Below are 16,509 nucleotides of genomic sequence, written 5' to 3'. Positions count from 1 at the left end.
TAGTACAGCCTCCCTACATGTCCACTGCATGTGCATCTGATCTGTATTTTCCTCCCCATATCTGCATGCTCTGTGGATAGATATCATCCTTCTTGGTGTATCTTTACAGGGGTACAGCATTACCTGTGCACCATCCTTCTATACTGATTTCCAACAGGCCCAACCTCTTATAGCATTTTCATCACTGCTAATATTTCTTTCCAAAACCGTTTTGCCCATATTGCATACTTCTTACTCCACTGATCCCTCAGCTGCCAAAAGCACCCTCACATAGTACATACTTCCCTATGTAGGGTTGGGAGGGTGGCCTAATGGTTAAGGTGTTTGCCTTACAAACACAAGGTGCAAGGTTTGCGTCTCACAAGGGATAATTGGATAGGCTTAAAATGGCTCGCAAGGGCAGTTAGCTTATTACTAATCTATGAACCTATGAACCTATGTGCCAGTAGATTATGCAAATTCTTCCCTTTTTTTTACCTAGCTTCAAATATTTTACTAAAGCTAACTTACTTCATAAGTCACTATTTCTCCTCCTGTATCTTTACACTTATCCTTGTTCTTGTATGGCTCTTCTGAATACTCTGGCTACTAGCTTGAAAAATCCTGTAGTGTAGCAGCCAATCTCCTTTCTGTAAATTATATTTCTGTTTGAGAACTGGGAAAGACAGCCATTTATTTAACTGTTCATGACTTAGGTCCCTCTTCTTTCTAATATAATTTTCTTCCAAGATTACTAGCCTCTCCTCAACTCCTTACAGCAGCTTCTGTATAGATCCCTAACGCTTCTGTCCTATTTATCTGTGAACAGCAGTTGACACTCTGGGAACCTATGAATCATCCTGCTGCTATCATCCTCTACTAGCTTTCCAGCCATTGTCTCAGGTAACTCTTTCCAAAGTTTCATTCTCTATGCCTCTCAACCTTTGAACAATATTTACAGCAGTCACATATCGCCTGAAAGGGCATACCCCATCATCTAACTTTCTTGTGAGTCTAAGACCATCCTTCATGATTTATCCTCTTTAACTTTTCCATGTAATCCTGCCACAAACTAGATATCTTCTATAGTCTTACTTAGAGGGCTGCTTTGTATATGCCACAAAAATAAAGTACATATAGAAGTATTGTTGTGAAAACTATTTCTATTCTATCCCCAAGTGTGACAAATCTACCTCTTCATGTGTCTAACATTTTCCCCAGCCTTACCATTAGAACTATTATGTTTTAGTCTCTAATGTCAGCTACAATTCTGTAAACATTAAGCTGCAAATGCTTCTACCTACTCCCATGTATTTTCAGAGAGTACAGAACATCTTTCCATCTATTTTTTACAGTTCTAATCACCACTGGCTTTTGGGGTGGTAATGAAGTCCTGATGCACTACCAAAGCTACTGGACATCTTCAATATCTGCAGCAGTTGCACAATAACATTCTCAAATTTTATCATGCTGTTATCTGTGAACAGATAAATACCCAGCTTTCTCTTATTTTATGCAGCAGACATTCATTGACCCTTAAAATAATCCTGGTGATAATGGACAGCCCTGACAGGTTTCTCTTTCCAATAGTACTACTTCTGTAAATCCACTATTTATATTTGTCTGTGACTCTGGGGCCCTATAAACGGCTTTTATTCTTTTCAGACACACTATCTCCAATGGCCTCTGTCAAGGTGTCTATCATAAAGTCCCATGAGACTCAGTCAAAGGCCTTCTGAATGTCCATTAATGTAATTCCTGCCTTTCCCTGGTCTTTTTCTTCAGTCCATTCTACAAAAAAAAAAAAAAAAAAAAAACTGTATATAAATGTCAGTGATCCAGGGGTGATCTGCCTTTAATAAACGTATTTGTTCATCCCACATTTATCTTAGCAGCACTTTCTCCAGTCTTTCTGTCAAAATGCAAGCAAACACTTTGATATCCATATGGCACAGAGATATGGGACAATACATTTTTGACATCTGCTCCTTTGCCTTTATAAAATACTCTTCCTGTAGCCATTTCCAATGATTTGATTAATTTTCCTTTTTGTATAATTTATTTGAACAGATCTGTCCTTGTACTGCTTACCTGAAAGCCCAATATTTTATAGAAATCAATGGGGTATCTATCTGGACCACATGTTTACCCCCTTTTAGATGCCTAATGACCTCAAACACCTCCCCATTTCCTATTGGCAAATTTATTCCGTGTTGCACCTTCTCACATGACTCATATCCTTTCCATATATAAACTCATGTAACTTGGGGGGGTGTTCCTTTATGAACCTCAGTGTAATGACATTCAAATCATGCCCTTATTTACTGACTCATGCTGATTTCCTCTCCCTTTCATTTTCCACTGAACTGATGCAAGCTTTCTTCCTTTGAGCCTTGATCCTCCACATCTGCATCTTGAAGTATTATCTCTCCCCTCACCCACCATCCTGCTCCCAATTCTCGCCAACATGGCTTTTATTTTGATTCCTCACATTCTTTCAACCTGTCCATTATGGCCACATGTTCTGTCCTGTTTATATTCAGAGCTTCTGTCTCTCCTTGTTCAACATTTTGCAAATCCCTAATCCTATTCCCTAAAACCTTCAATTTCTGCACCCTTTCTTTTCTCATTCTTCCTTGATGTTCTCTACCTTGAATTACATTTTTAACCTGTTTTCTCTTGACTTTTATGTTGCATTACTTATTTATGCTTTTGCCATTCTCTTAGTCTGTAAAGAAAGGGGTCATAAATGAAATTCACATTGATATGCTACATAATAATTGTCATTTTAGGATATATTCAAAGACAGAAGTCTAGCTAAAGGGGAAACTATAACTAGGCAGAAATGAGGCAGAGTATTCATTATAGGTTCATAGGTGTTTACTAGGCTAACGACCACAAGGGCCATTTTAAGCCTACCCAAGCATCCCAAATCTCTGAAAAGTTCTGATACCCTTGATAAGTGTAAGCATGGGCCTGGGAGATGACCCATTTACAGGTTACCTGTGTTATGATGGCAATGAAAGCATCTTTTACTTTAATACTGCATACTTATACATCTGTGATAAAGTTCAAATGACACACAGTTTGCTGTGAACATATGCCTAATGGAACCCTATAACCCTCTGTTGAGGCATAAGTCATGGCTTCACAGAAGAAGCATAACTGGATGTGACTGAAGACCACTGGGGCTTTCTTAATATGGTAATGAGCTGAAATGCACCTCATTTGTAAAATGTAAAAAAAAAAAAAATAGTGGCAAAAACAACAAATGTGACATTTACTTTATGATGATTAGTTCCATTTTAGCCAAAGGATAACACGTAAGGATGTTTTTACAAATGCTGATTACTGGAACAAGTCACATTTGTAGATACTAATGACTTCTAAGGTTTGACAGCAAGTGTGTGGCTTTAGAAGGCAGGTCAGCAGAGAAGGCATTGGAGGTTTTAGCTTGCCCACTAGGCTGAGATCTGGACCCTATAGCTGTGCCAGTGGGGAGTCTTATTAGGGATCTGGAGAGAAAGGGAGAAACCAGCCCTAGACTGACTGTGGTCTCTGTGTGCTCTTAAGGGAAATAGTACTTTACTGTGTGTATATTTGTTATCCTCCCCTATGTGGATGCCCTCACTGGTGTTAGTGGTGAGGATTGAGGCTCCTTGATTGCTTGATTATTAATTGTGTGGCAATGGTGGGATATCCACACCACATATTAATTGGTTGGCAATTGGCTTGTAATAGTGTGGATAGTGAATTTCTGTAGCTTGTGTACAGTGATCACTGAAGGTGTTTTTGTACTCTAAATCAGCCACGCAGTGAATACTCAGAGTTCAGATCACAATTGTTTTATTTCTTTTGTTAGCTCATTCCCTCCAGTAGAGCTCTTTTAAGTGTGTACCTTTAACTCTAAGTGGGTGTGGCTTCAGCCTTTAAAATATGAAGTTATTACCTTACAATTCTAACAAATACTAATTGACAGAGGTCATATATCAATACAATTGTGTTTGTCATTATGTATGTTTCAAGATAAAATATTCTGACACCTTGTATGTAGCATGGTTTTAGAATTATTAATGCAAATATGAACAGGCAATATTTGACGCCTAGAGGCACAGTAGGCTGTAACTGCAGAAACGCCTGGAGACGTTACTCGGCTGTAATGAGTTAAGAGCAGGCAAGCATGTCAGCAGAGGAATATGGAAAGTTGACAAGGAGCCAGCTGGCTGAGATGTGCCAGGTTAGGGGCTGGTGCATGGAAGCCTGACTAAGGCAGACATGACTGCAGCTTTGGTCACAACTGTATCAGAAAACAGCAACCAGGAGGATGATCAAACTGGCCGTGGAGATGTACAACACTCAGAGAATGGGCAACTCAACCTTTCTGCAGAGGGCTTAAAAATCCATCTTTAGCTAAAGAGACTTGAGTTGGAGGCCAGGCGTTTGGATACAGAAGCAGCAGAGAGACTGAGTCATCTACAGGCTGAGGAGAATGAGAAACTACCACACCTGGAAGCTAAGTAGAAGGAAAGGCAGAGGCAGAATGAAAAGGAGATGCTGACTCTTTGCCAGCATCATGGAGGTAATGGGGAAGGGAATAAGCGGCCCCCAGAAGCACAAAAGGTCAGTACATTTCTTCCACAGTTTACAGAGGGGGATAATTTTGATAGTTTCATTCATATGTTTGAGAGGGTATTTAAGCAGTATGATGTTGACCAAAGGCTGTGGGTGCAGTTCCTGACACCCTTGCTCCATGGTAAAGCTGTAACTGTTTTGTCCAAAATGTCAGACATTGGCTGTTTTAATTATACTGTTGTTAGGAACTGTTTATTAGAATTTTTTAAGCTAACACCTGAAATGTATAGGAAAAAGTTTTGTGAGCATAGACGCAAGGCAGATGAAAGTGTGTTTGAATATGTTGCTGAACTGAACACTTATTTTCATAGGTGGGTGAGTGGATGTCAGGTCACCACTTCTGAAGGGCTGGCAGACCTTTTGGTGAGGGAACATCCCTTAGCACTTTGCCTGAGGACATGAGGATTTAGCTGATAGACAATGTGCTACTTCAGAGGATTTGGGGAAGAAGGGAGACCTATACCTAGCAAGCAGGGCATCCCTGCACAGGAAGGGGACTCTCAGTACTGCTTGTGAGTCTAAAGGAACCCATGGTGGGCAGCCCAGACTGTCCCAACAGAATCTGCTAGTAGCAGGGGAAGCGACTAGTCCAGATACACATCCAGGATCTAGGGTTAAATGTTTTGAATGTAACCAGTGGGGCCATGTGGCATTCAGATGTCCATGGAGGCAAGGTGGAGAAGAAAAGGTGAGAGAGCCAGTAAGTGGGAAAGACAAAATGCCAATAGTAGGTTGCCTTGAGACAACAGGGGTACCGAACTACCATCTTGCAGATGTCCTGATAGGGAAGGATTTTGATAGGGAAGGATTTTGATGAGGCAGTACCATGTGTTTGTGCAGTTACCCGTAGTCAAGTTTGGAGACAGGCATGTGAGTCTGGTACCCTGGGGAAAACCCAGACAGACTGCATACTTGCAGCTGGGACTGACAAGGTGGTTACTTCAGGGAGGGAGCTATTCTGTAGCAGTGAGACTGAAGGTAAGCCACAGCTGCTTGTGGGTACTGATGTTCCCTTGGACAGAGGCACTGCAAGGGTAGAGATGAGTAGTAGTACCCAGGCTGAGAGTGAGGCACCAATGTCAGATGATACCAGACTTCCTGTGGAAGGGGAGCTGGGGAGGGTTACAAAGAGAGAGTTGAGAAAGGCTCTCCTCTCAAACCCTACATTGCAAGGCCTGAGGCAGGTAGCTAGGGAGGCACCTGATTCTCAAGGGAAGGGGGAATCTGTATACTGGGACAAAGGGTTACTGTATAGAATGTGGACCCCTGAGGGAGGACTAGAAGGTGAGTGGGTACAGCAGTTGGTAGTGCCTAGAGCCTACCATCTGGGGCTTCTAGCCATAGCCCATGATATTCCCTTTGCAAGTCATATGGGCATAAATCATACAAAGAGACATATTATGCAGAACTTCTATTGGCAGGGAATTTCCAGAGATGTAACCATGTGCTGCAGGACCTGTGAGCAGTGCCAAAAGGTAGGTAAGGCAGGAGACAAGGTAAGAGCTCCTTTAATGCCTTTGTCTGTGATTGAGGAGCCATTTCAGAGGGTAGCTATGGCTATTGTGGGGCATCTGAGTACCCCAAGTTCCACAGGGAAAAAGTATATCCTAGTGGTAGTAGATTATGGTACAAGATACTCCGAGTCAGTGGCTTTGTCCTCTATTGAGGCAGAAAAGGTGGCAAATGCTTTGTTAGAGATTTTCAGCAGGGTAGGTTTCCCAAATGAAATATTGATTGACAGAGGTGCCAATTTAATGTCAGACATGCTGGCTTGTCTGTGGAAGTACTGTGGGGTGAAGCACCTGAAGACCACTCCCTACCATCCCCAGAATAATGGTCTTGTGGAGTGGTTAAACTCTACAATCAAGTCCATGCTATGGGCATTTGCAGACCAGTTTAAGAGGGAGTGGGACAAATATTTGCCCCATCTGTTGTTTGCTTACAGAGAGGTTCCCCAGATATCCACAGGTTTTTACCCTTTGAGTTGTTGTATGGGCATACGGTGAGGGGACCTCTAGATTTAATTCATGATGAGTGGAAAGGTGAGTGTGAATCTCACAAGGACTCTGTTGTGGCATATGTCCTAAAATTTAGGACAAGGCTCAGGGAGCTCATGGGCTTGGCCCATGAGAACCTGGCAGAAACCCAACAAAAGAAAAAGGTATGGTATGACAGGAATGCTCACACTAGAGAGTGTGCTGCAGGGCAGCAGGTAATGGTTCTCATTCCTGTCAGACACAACAAGCTGCAACAACTTGGGAGGGACCCAACAAGATGGTAAGGAAGGAATGTTAATTATATGGTAGAACTGATAGCCAGGAGGCAGGAGCACAATTTATATCATGTTAACATGATGAAACCTTACCATGATAGGGAGGTCCTTGTGCTGAGTATTTGCAGTGGATTGCAGGAGATCTGGTGACTGATCTCCTCAGTGAGGCTCAGACTGACACCTCAGTGGAAGGGGTAGCAATGTCCCAGCAGCTATCTCCTACTCAGGTTCGAGAAATCCGAGCAGTGTTACAGGAGTTTGGGGACAAGTTCCCTTGGAAACCAGGGTGCACCTGCCTAGTGCAGCACCAGGTGGATACAGGACCCCAAAGGCCTATTAGGCAAGCCCCTTATAGGGTGCCTGAGAGAGTCAAACAGACTCTGAGGGAGGAGATACAGGAGATGTTGGATCTAGGGGTAATTCACAAGTCCAGCAGTCCCTGGGCCTCCCCAGTGGTGCTGGTGCCAAAGAAGGATGACAGGACCAGGTTTTGTGTGGACTGCAGGAAATAAAATAATCACACAGAGTCAGATGCTTGCCCCATGACTAGGACAGATGAGGCCCAAGAACAGCTGGGTGGGGCCAAGTATCTTACAACCACTGATCTTACCAGGGGTTACTGGCAGGTGCCCTTGACTCCCAGTGCTAGAGAGAGGTCAGCCTTTGTGTCTCCTTTTGGCTTGTATGAATTCACAAAGGTGCCCGGATGAAAAATGCCCCAGCAACTTTCCAGAAGCTGGTAGATCATATCCTAGCAGGAGTAGGAGGGTTTGCCCTTGCTTACCTAGATGATATTGCCATATACAGCCATTCCTGGCAAGAGCACCTTCAGCATGTCAGAGAGGTGCCATGCAGACCACAGCAGGCAGGGTTGACCATTAAGCCAAGAAAATGTCAGGTGGGTATGGCAGAGATCTTCTATCTGGGACATAGAGTGGGGAGTGGTAGGATCAGGCCAGAACCTACCAAAGTAGAAGCCATTCAGGCATGGCCTGCACCTGTTATCAAAAAGCAGGTGAGGGCATTCTTAGGGACAGCAGGGTACTACAGAATGTTTGTCCACAGTTATAGTACCATAGCTGCTCCCCTCACAGACCTGACAAGGAAAAACAGACCAAATAAGGTAGTGTGGTCCCCAGCATGTGAGCAGGCATTCCAGAAGCTTAAAGAAAAGAAACTCTGAGAGGACCCCCTGTGTTAGTGAGTCCAGATTACAGCAAATAATTTGTTGTGCAGGTGGATGCTTTGAACCATGGGGTGGGGGCTGTACTTAGCCAGATTTCTTCAGAGGGAGAAGAGCACTCAGTTGTTTATCTCAGTTGTAGGCTCCAACCCAAGGAGGAATACTATGCAGCTGTAGAAAAGGAATGTCTAGCCATAGTGTGGGCACTGCAGAAATGTCCGCCTTATCTGTATGGAAGAACATTCACTGTAGTTACAGACCACAATCCCCTAACATGGTTACACAGAGCCAGCCAGCAAAATGCCAAGTTGTTAAGATGGAGCCTAGGATTACAAGCATGTGATATGTCAGTGCAGCACTGCCGTGGGATTAGCAATCCCAACGTAGATGGGCTCTCAAGACAGGGAATGGAGTAAGGTATACTTAGATAGACCTAACCCTCTCAAGCAATGTTTCTCAAGGGCCACTTGAAAAACTAGCTTGAGTTCTCTGGGAGGTGGATATATGTGAAGATATGTAAAGGCTGCTAGCCTAACCAGATAGAATTTTGTAGCTAATTCTGTCATTTGTAAATATTAATATAAGCCACAGGCTTGTTCTCTTAAATGGAAGAAAATGGTGTTAAATGTTGAACGTCTAAAATGTAACCACATTGCACTCTGCTGGGGGAAAGCTGATAAATCAAGCATTGTATAATTCTTTGATCTCAAACTTGGAGCTGAGATGTCTGGATGAAGAAATTCTTGCTATTATTTTGAGACCAGAGTTAATTTCTAGAATTTGCGTGTATAATGTCTTTTATTGCTGTAGCTTCCTGACCAGGTGCAAGGTCAAAAGGGCTGCTACACTCTGGGTTTCTGTTAGCCTGGGAACCAGCGTGAAATGATGTAATCTGAAATGAGTCAGCAGTACTGTGTTATCAGTTAAAGGACAGAAAGACTCAGAGTATTTTTTTGCATTTGTCTTGAGAACATCCAACATCACCAGCACTCTGTCTATGCTCTATATGTAAGTTTATTTTAGTACTGTGTTTTCTCTTAGATAGAGCTAGGAAATAACAACATTTGATTCATTTTTTCTGTATTGATGTCAGAACTTTTCTACTGTATTATTTTAAGCATTTCTCTGTGATCTCTGAACTCTTGACTAGCACTGTGTAGTAAGAAGTATTGTCTTGTGTTTTTATTATTTATTATTAAATATTTTTAAACCTTTCAACTGTGGCTGTTTTGTGTAGAGATAATTTAAGCTCTAGAGTACATTGCATGTATATAGTGATACTGTCCAAGTCACTCCAATAAGCTTTGCTGTTCAGTCACACTTACCATTTGGATAATATTACTGCACAGTAATAATTGGACACCCTTTGTTAAGGGCCTTTTTAGTAACTGATAAATATTAGTGGCTGGTGGCAGTGATTTCTACCGTATAGTATGGGTAAAAGGGGCACAGCTGTAGAACCTGTGGCAGCCTTCCCCAGGAGTGTCTGTGTGGTTGTATATAACTCTTATCTCAAAGTGTGTGTGTAAGCTACTTGGGCAGGGACACAAAGCATTGGTTGGACAGAGAGGGTGCTGGAGGTTTTAGCTTGTCCAATAGCTGAGATCTGGATCCTATAGCTGTGCCAATGGGGAGTCTTATTGGGGATCTGGAGAGAAAGGGAGAAACTAGCCCCAGACTGACTGTGTGCTCTTAAGGAAAATTGTACTTTACTGTGTGTGTATTTGTTATCCTCCCCTATGTGGACGCCCTTCACTGGTATTAGGGGTAAGGATTGAGTCTCCTTGATTGCTGGGCCAGTGCACGGGCATCACAGTTACTACTAGCAAAGTCCCTAACTAATGATAAAGTGGTCACTCATTTAGAAAAATGTGCTTTCTTTGTGCATTTTACCTGGTTTGTCTACTGCAACAGCAGGGAAGTATCTCGCAGGCATAGTCTTCAAACGGTCATTCTGCACTGCTATGACAAAAGGCTCTTTCAGCACCTCTGCAAAAGTAAAAAGTTTATCTTAATGATTGCCTTTATATTAATTATATTTTTCACTGTTTTTTAATCTATGCTTATCTTACAGATATAGTGGTAGACACACATGAATGGAGTCCCATATTGATTCTTGTACCCAAAGTCACATAGTAAACCTTTTGTTTATGTCTAAGTTGGAATCAATGATCTAAAGAGGTACATTGTATTTAGTTTTTATTAATGAGGCAAGTTCTCCTAGATAAAGCCATATGTATGTATATTTTCTTTCAAATGTGACTTGGGTATATTGATTTCACCTGACTTGCTCAGTGTCACATGATTTGGCTGTGGAATCAAGATGTATGATATCACTATCACTGGGAACTTGTTAACATAACCATTAAGACTTCCTGTCAGTAATTATTGTGCCCCTGCTAAAAGATGCAGGTGTTATATTTTCATATTCCTTGGATATGATCATGTTGTTAGAACAAGATAAAAATCTAGCAAACTTTCTCATGCAGAGTCTTACTTCCTAAACAATAATCTTTACATTAGTATTATTATTATTATTATAACCCAAAGATATTTCTCAGTCATTCATAGGATCATAGGAGGTTACTAGGGTATCGACCCAGAGCCTATTTCAAGCCTAGCCATTTCATCCAAATGTAATATCATAGATACTCTAGTCAATACCCAGAACTGTATTTAGTAATGATTGCCTATGTCCAGGAGAGTTGTGGGAGCTATACCCAGTAAGAATTTACGGTGCCCCATCCACTCATTCAGGTTACAGTGTCATAGAGGTACTCTGCTCTACATGAATTGACAGCCTATTTAAGTGTCAGTCACTGGGAGACAAATCTGTGCCTCCAGCAGATCCTATTTAAGTCACAGACCATATTTAGGTCCCTGGAATGGATAACTGTAGTCCTGTTTGATTTACAGATGTGCAGCAAATTCATTAGGTTTGGGTCAGAGATTGCTCTGAAAGCCAGGCATAAGTCTCCCCTAAGAAGTGTATATGATACTGAGTATAGTGATACCTATCTATATCAAACAAAGCTCCTCATTAGCATTCTTCAAAAAAAATCTTAATGATTGGATGGGAAATAGGAAATTCATCCCAGAGATCAATTCTGTGGCTCTGCTTGACAGTGGCACAGGAAAATAATTTTCTTTGGTGGCAAAAGCTGGGGTACCTTTTTTGGCTGGGCTTGTATAGGCCCTAGGGCCGATAGCCTAGTACCTAACTATGAAACTATGAACTTTAGTTGGTCTGTTTAAGGCACATGCTGGATTACCTTGATCTTCTTAGAAATCTCTGAGGTCTCTCCAATTGCTGCAGGTGCTTTGTGCGGTACATGCCAAAAAGGGCATTATACTGAATTATGGCCTAATTAGTGATGAGTATAGAAGGATTATATTCAAATATCTGTTATGGAAGACATTATACTTTAATAGATGAAGAGGAATGTATGTGCTCAGAGGTTGTGAGGGAGATTATGGTTGATAGAGGAGTCGTAAAAAAGTGTGTGATCAGCCTAAACTCAATTTTGGATTTTCATTCTCACATTTTGCTTTTTATATGCATTACTTTTACAAAACATCATACCTTTATTTATCATTTTGTTACATTGTGTAACTCATATTTTCTCTTACGCACCTTTTCTTCAGTTATTTTTTTTTTACACGTGCACTACACAGGCTAGGTTTGTCTCTGTTGACTTCTTGCACTTGTTGCATCATTTCCTATAGCACAAGTTACTATAGTTGTTAATAAACAACCATACAATTCACCAAGTTTGTAGTTTCTGGCTCTGTAGTTCAAACCAGTAGCATAAGAATTCATAGTCTGCAGGACCTTACTTTCCTGGTCAAAATAAACATCTAATAAATGGCAATTTTTTGGTGAGGGCTGAGAGTAATTACTGATTTTTTTTTCTCTAAGTGCTGCTGTTTTGTTTTTTGAATAATCAGAAAAATTAAAACAGTTAAATAACTATGGCTTCTTCACCGGCAATATGCAGGAGATTACAAATTGAATGTATTGGTGCTTTTCAGCTTCCACTTACACTGAGTAAGATCCAAACTTTGCAGGTTTTCTCTTGAAGCACATGAATCGTAATGCTGCACACTAGGAATGTCATAAACTGTTTACATCAAAATAAGAATTCTTTGTATGAATGGAAAATAAATATTTAATCAATCAACTTTTCATTCCACAGAGTTGTTTGTAATTGTGGAACATTGCACATGTCTGTCTGGTTTATTCAGTGCTCTACCATACCTGGAAGATTTAACACTGGGCACCTGTTCTTCCCTTTGGGGCAGTTCTTACTGCTCTACAGCTTCATTTTCATATGCACCTGCAGGAGTGTCTTTCTATAATTGACAACTTTCACAGTCTCTGTTTCTTCCAACATGACTCGTCTCACCTTTATTTGGTCTTCATTCTGTAACTTTGACTTTGTTGTATTATGTATTTGCTATCCAGAAATATTTGTGATTTCTTCTATGCATCCTTTCTACCCTCGGAACTACAGAATTGTGGTTCAGCTGCTTTACCAACAATTTCCATTTCATGTTTCAGACTTTTCACTAGCGTCTGGATTCTTATTTTGTTTACAACATATAAATCTGGTAATCTTTTGAATTTCCTACCATAGTAGCATTTCTGTCCCTTCTGATTTCTTTGCAGCATTTCTTTGCCCTTATGTTGATTGTTAGCAATCAGTAATGTGCTAACACAGGCAATCTGTTTTTAAACCTATCAACAACTGAGATAGCAAAAGGTTTATTTCCTGCAGTGAAATATGCCTGTATTACAAAACTGCAAGATGACAATCCTCGTAGGTCTGACTATAGCTATTTCTTATTCTTCACTGTTTGAGCAGATCTTTCCACTTGCCCATTTGAGGGAAGCTAGTGAGAACTAGGCATTACAGGTTTCAGGTCTCTTTTTGAACTGGAGCAGACCTGTACCCCCTTTGATGTACGGATGATGATGAACTCTATATTCTAGCTTCTTTTCCTTTGGATTGAAACAACTCTGTAGTATTTTCTTTTTTGTGCTGACATTCCTGAACAAATTAATTTATCTTTTGCTTTTTCTTTGAACTTCAGCATTCCCAAATGTGATTGACATACCCTCTTAAATTTTTTTCTCACTTGATTAGGAACAATTATTTTGCCTGTATCGAGCCTTGAAAACATTTATTTCTTCCTTGAAAGAAAAATTAGACTGGGTATTTTTCCTTATTGATAGCTTTTCTTCAGGATGTCCTTTCACTGCAACATGTTTTAGTAGCCACATTTTTGAATCTTTATCAGTGCATGTCTAAAATTATTTTAAAATTATTTTACTTTTTATTAAGTCATTGGTGACTATGGCATTATCAAAGAACGTGTTGTTCCTTTTTCAGCAGTTCCTTATTCCTCCCTGATAAATGTACTTTGCTCAATGTATCTGCTGTATGTAGTTCCTAGTCTGGTTGGTGTTACAATTGCAGATCAAACTTCTATGAATTAAATAACATCTTCTGCAGTCTTGGAAATGTCTTGTGCAGACTTTAATTACACTTTGTAAGGTTTTGCAGCATTGCAGACTCTTTAATTACACTTTGTAAGGTTTTGCAGCATGGTTCCACATGAAGTTTTTACCATATATGGATTTATGGACATTTTCATGTCCATATATTATTGCTGACAGTTCTGAGAGTATCTCCTTTGTGTGGCTGTTAATGCTGTTTATTATGGCCACCTGGGCTATTCTCTTCTAAAATCACAGCTCCTATACTGCTCTGACTGGTACCTGTTTGTAGCACAAATGGGTTATTTGCATCATAGTATTTTTGATTTGGAATCATACTTTTTGTGACATTGCTCACATGCCTGCTGACCATCAAGCCTTCCCCTCAATAATATATCCATTGTCTATGGGCTATCATCCATGCAGCCATGAGGGTGATTTATGCTGTCACTAGCATACAGGCAGTGACCTTTTCCATTTTTTATGACTTAACCCATCCCTTGTGGTAATGTGAACACTTGTCTTACCACAAAGACTGCCTAATCCATGCATGCTAGACATGCTTTTTAGAATCAGATTGCCTACAGAATATGCCTTCCTGTCTTTGGTAGATACATAATAGTAGATGTTTAAATTGCTGTCTGCCATTTTTTCCTGATTTTTTTATTTTTAATGATGGTGCTTCTGATCACATTTTTCACTGTCTTCAGAAAACTTTCTCACCCCAATTCCCACACCATTTCTGTTCTGTCCTTCCTCTGAATAGTAGACTCTGGATTACAAGCTAAGAGATTTACTGTATTGCTGTTCTACCTTGTACCCTAGATAAATAGGATATGCAGTCTTTTCCTTTCCATTATGTCATGTTCTTCCAAACTATATCCTAAGGTGTGATGTCAAGTTGTCGTGCCCAATAACAATAAAGGTTTTTTCACCCACATTTGATTGGCTCCCACTGACACACCCCCAGGTACTCTTATAAAAGGAAATCCTCAGGATCACTCTTTCCATTAAGGAACTATGCTTTAATGGTGATTGTACTTCTGGTACTTTTTACTTCAATAAAGTATGACCTTCCAGAATCTGAACTTCGACTACGTTGATTTTTTGCCACCACAGCGAGCAGAGCTCCTTAGCCGAGCCACATTTACATTGTTTTGCCTGTTTTTTCTGTGTGCTTCATCTTTGATTTGTAGCTGCCACACTAGTGGTTCCTCTTACCAGGCTACCTGACCAGCCGGAACTACGAGCTGTACATGAAGCCTTTCTAAAGGCTTTACTCAGCCTTCAACCAGAAGCGCTCGGGTACGCACAGCCTTTCTCAAGGCTTTACTGGTAGCCCAGCTTCTTCACTGAAATCCCACCGTACCTTAATTAAGGCAGCCTACCTGGTCATCCATTTGTTCTTGGCTTCCCTAGGGTATTTTATTCGTAAACTACATCCTATCAGAGAACCTGTATTAGATGTGGCAATCTTTAGTTCATTTTTGGCAGGTTTTCTGGATGTATGTCCAGCTTTGACTTAACTCAGCTATCTCAGGTAACCTAGGCTAGGAAACTGGACATTGGCCAGCCAACAGGTAATTGACCCAGAGCTACTGGGCTTTATGGTAGGTGCACAAAAATCACTTCCCATCATTAGCATAGCTACCTCACATTGGTCAGGTAGGCCAGGGTCTCAACCCACTTAGCACTGGCAAATACCAATGTCTTTTTCGTGACATTAGTTGATGTGACTAAATGATCTAGAGCCAATATTTACACCACTGAGTGACTGGCCATGATGCAGCATACTGTCTGTGGCCATTGTTCTCATCTAGCTGAAGTAGTGCACCACAGCTGATGCCTTATCAGTTGGCCTTACTTGATTCTTCTGACAGGCACCATGTAGAGTTTGTGCTACTTCCTACAACTTCATTCATTTTGAGCATTCTTTGTTGGTATTCCTGTCCAGTTTAACTGGGAGAGGTGGGTTTCAGCTCACTACCTTCTAGCCTTAAGGATAGAAACACCCAGCATGTTTTTTTGAAAGGTGGGAGACACCTCATACAGTCCATAGGTTCATAGGTTCATAGGTAGGTACTAGGCTATCGGCCCTAGGGCCTATACAAGCCTTGCCAAAAAGGTACCCTGGCTTTTGCCACCCAAGAAAATTATTTTCCTGTGCCTCTGTCGAGCAGAGCCACAGAGGTGATCCCCGGGGTGAATTTCCTATTTCCCATCCAGTCATCAAGATTTTTTCTTGAAGAGTGCTAATGAGGAGCTTTGTGTGATATAGATAGGTAGTTTGTTCCAGAGGATGGGAAGTCTCTGGGACAGGAATCTATCCCTCCAGCGTGTCCTGTTTACTGTAGTGACAAGGTTTAGGTCCCTAGAGCATGTAGCTCAGAGGGATTGGGATTTCTTTAAGTGGAGCATGTCCAACAGCTCTGGGTGTAACATAGCTTTGTATGTTCGGCAGAGATTGCCTCTGAGTAGGCGATATGCGACGAAATAAAGCTGGAGTTTTTTGAGATGGTCTGTGTAGGGCATATGTTTGAGGCTGGTAATCCTTTGTGAGGTATTTCTGTGGCCTTTCCAGTTGTTGTAGATATCTTGTGATCTACATACCAAAAGGGGCGTTGTACTCTATAATGGGTCTAATGAGTGATGAGTAGAGGGGAACAATGACCTCTTTTTTCCTGGATGAGAAACGTTTTGTTATGAGGTGTGCCATGTAGAAGTATTTCCTGACTACTGTGGCGATGTGATTATCAAAGGAGAAACTATTATCCACCTGTGTCCCAAGGTCTCTTATCACACTTTCAGTGTTAAGTATACTACCACCTATGTTGTAGTTCATGCGTACAGAGTTTTTACCAAAGGGGATGACAATGCACTTTTTGGCATTGAGCTTGAGGCCATGGCTTTGACACCAGGCATCTGTCTTAGTGAGACCCTATT

General features: G+C 41.1%; 1 protein-coding gene across 1 annotated transcript in view; it reads right to left on the bottom strand.

Annotated features, from left to right (window-relative positions):
* LOC122797691 (squalene monooxygenase-like) overlaps positions 1-16,509 on the bottom strand; it is a 290,180-nt gene that overhangs the window by 166,733 nt on the left and 106,938 nt on the right. The window contains exon 7 of the mRNA XM_044066226.1: positions 9,960-10,055. Within this exon, the coding sequence (XP_043922161.1) occupies positions 9,960-10,055 (96 nt within the window). The remainder of the gene's footprint in view (positions 1-9,959; positions 10,056-16,509) is intronic.

Source organism: Protopterus annectens, chromosome 3.part1 (assembly GCF_019279795.1).
Source record: "Protopterus annectens isolate FY-2018-M chromosome 3.part1, PAN1.0, whole genome shotgun sequence".
Taxonomy (NCBI): domain Eukaryota; kingdom Metazoa; phylum Chordata; order Ceratodontiformes; family Protopteridae; genus Protopterus; species Protopterus annectens.
This window is presented reverse-complemented; position numbering and strand designations above follow the sequence as displayed.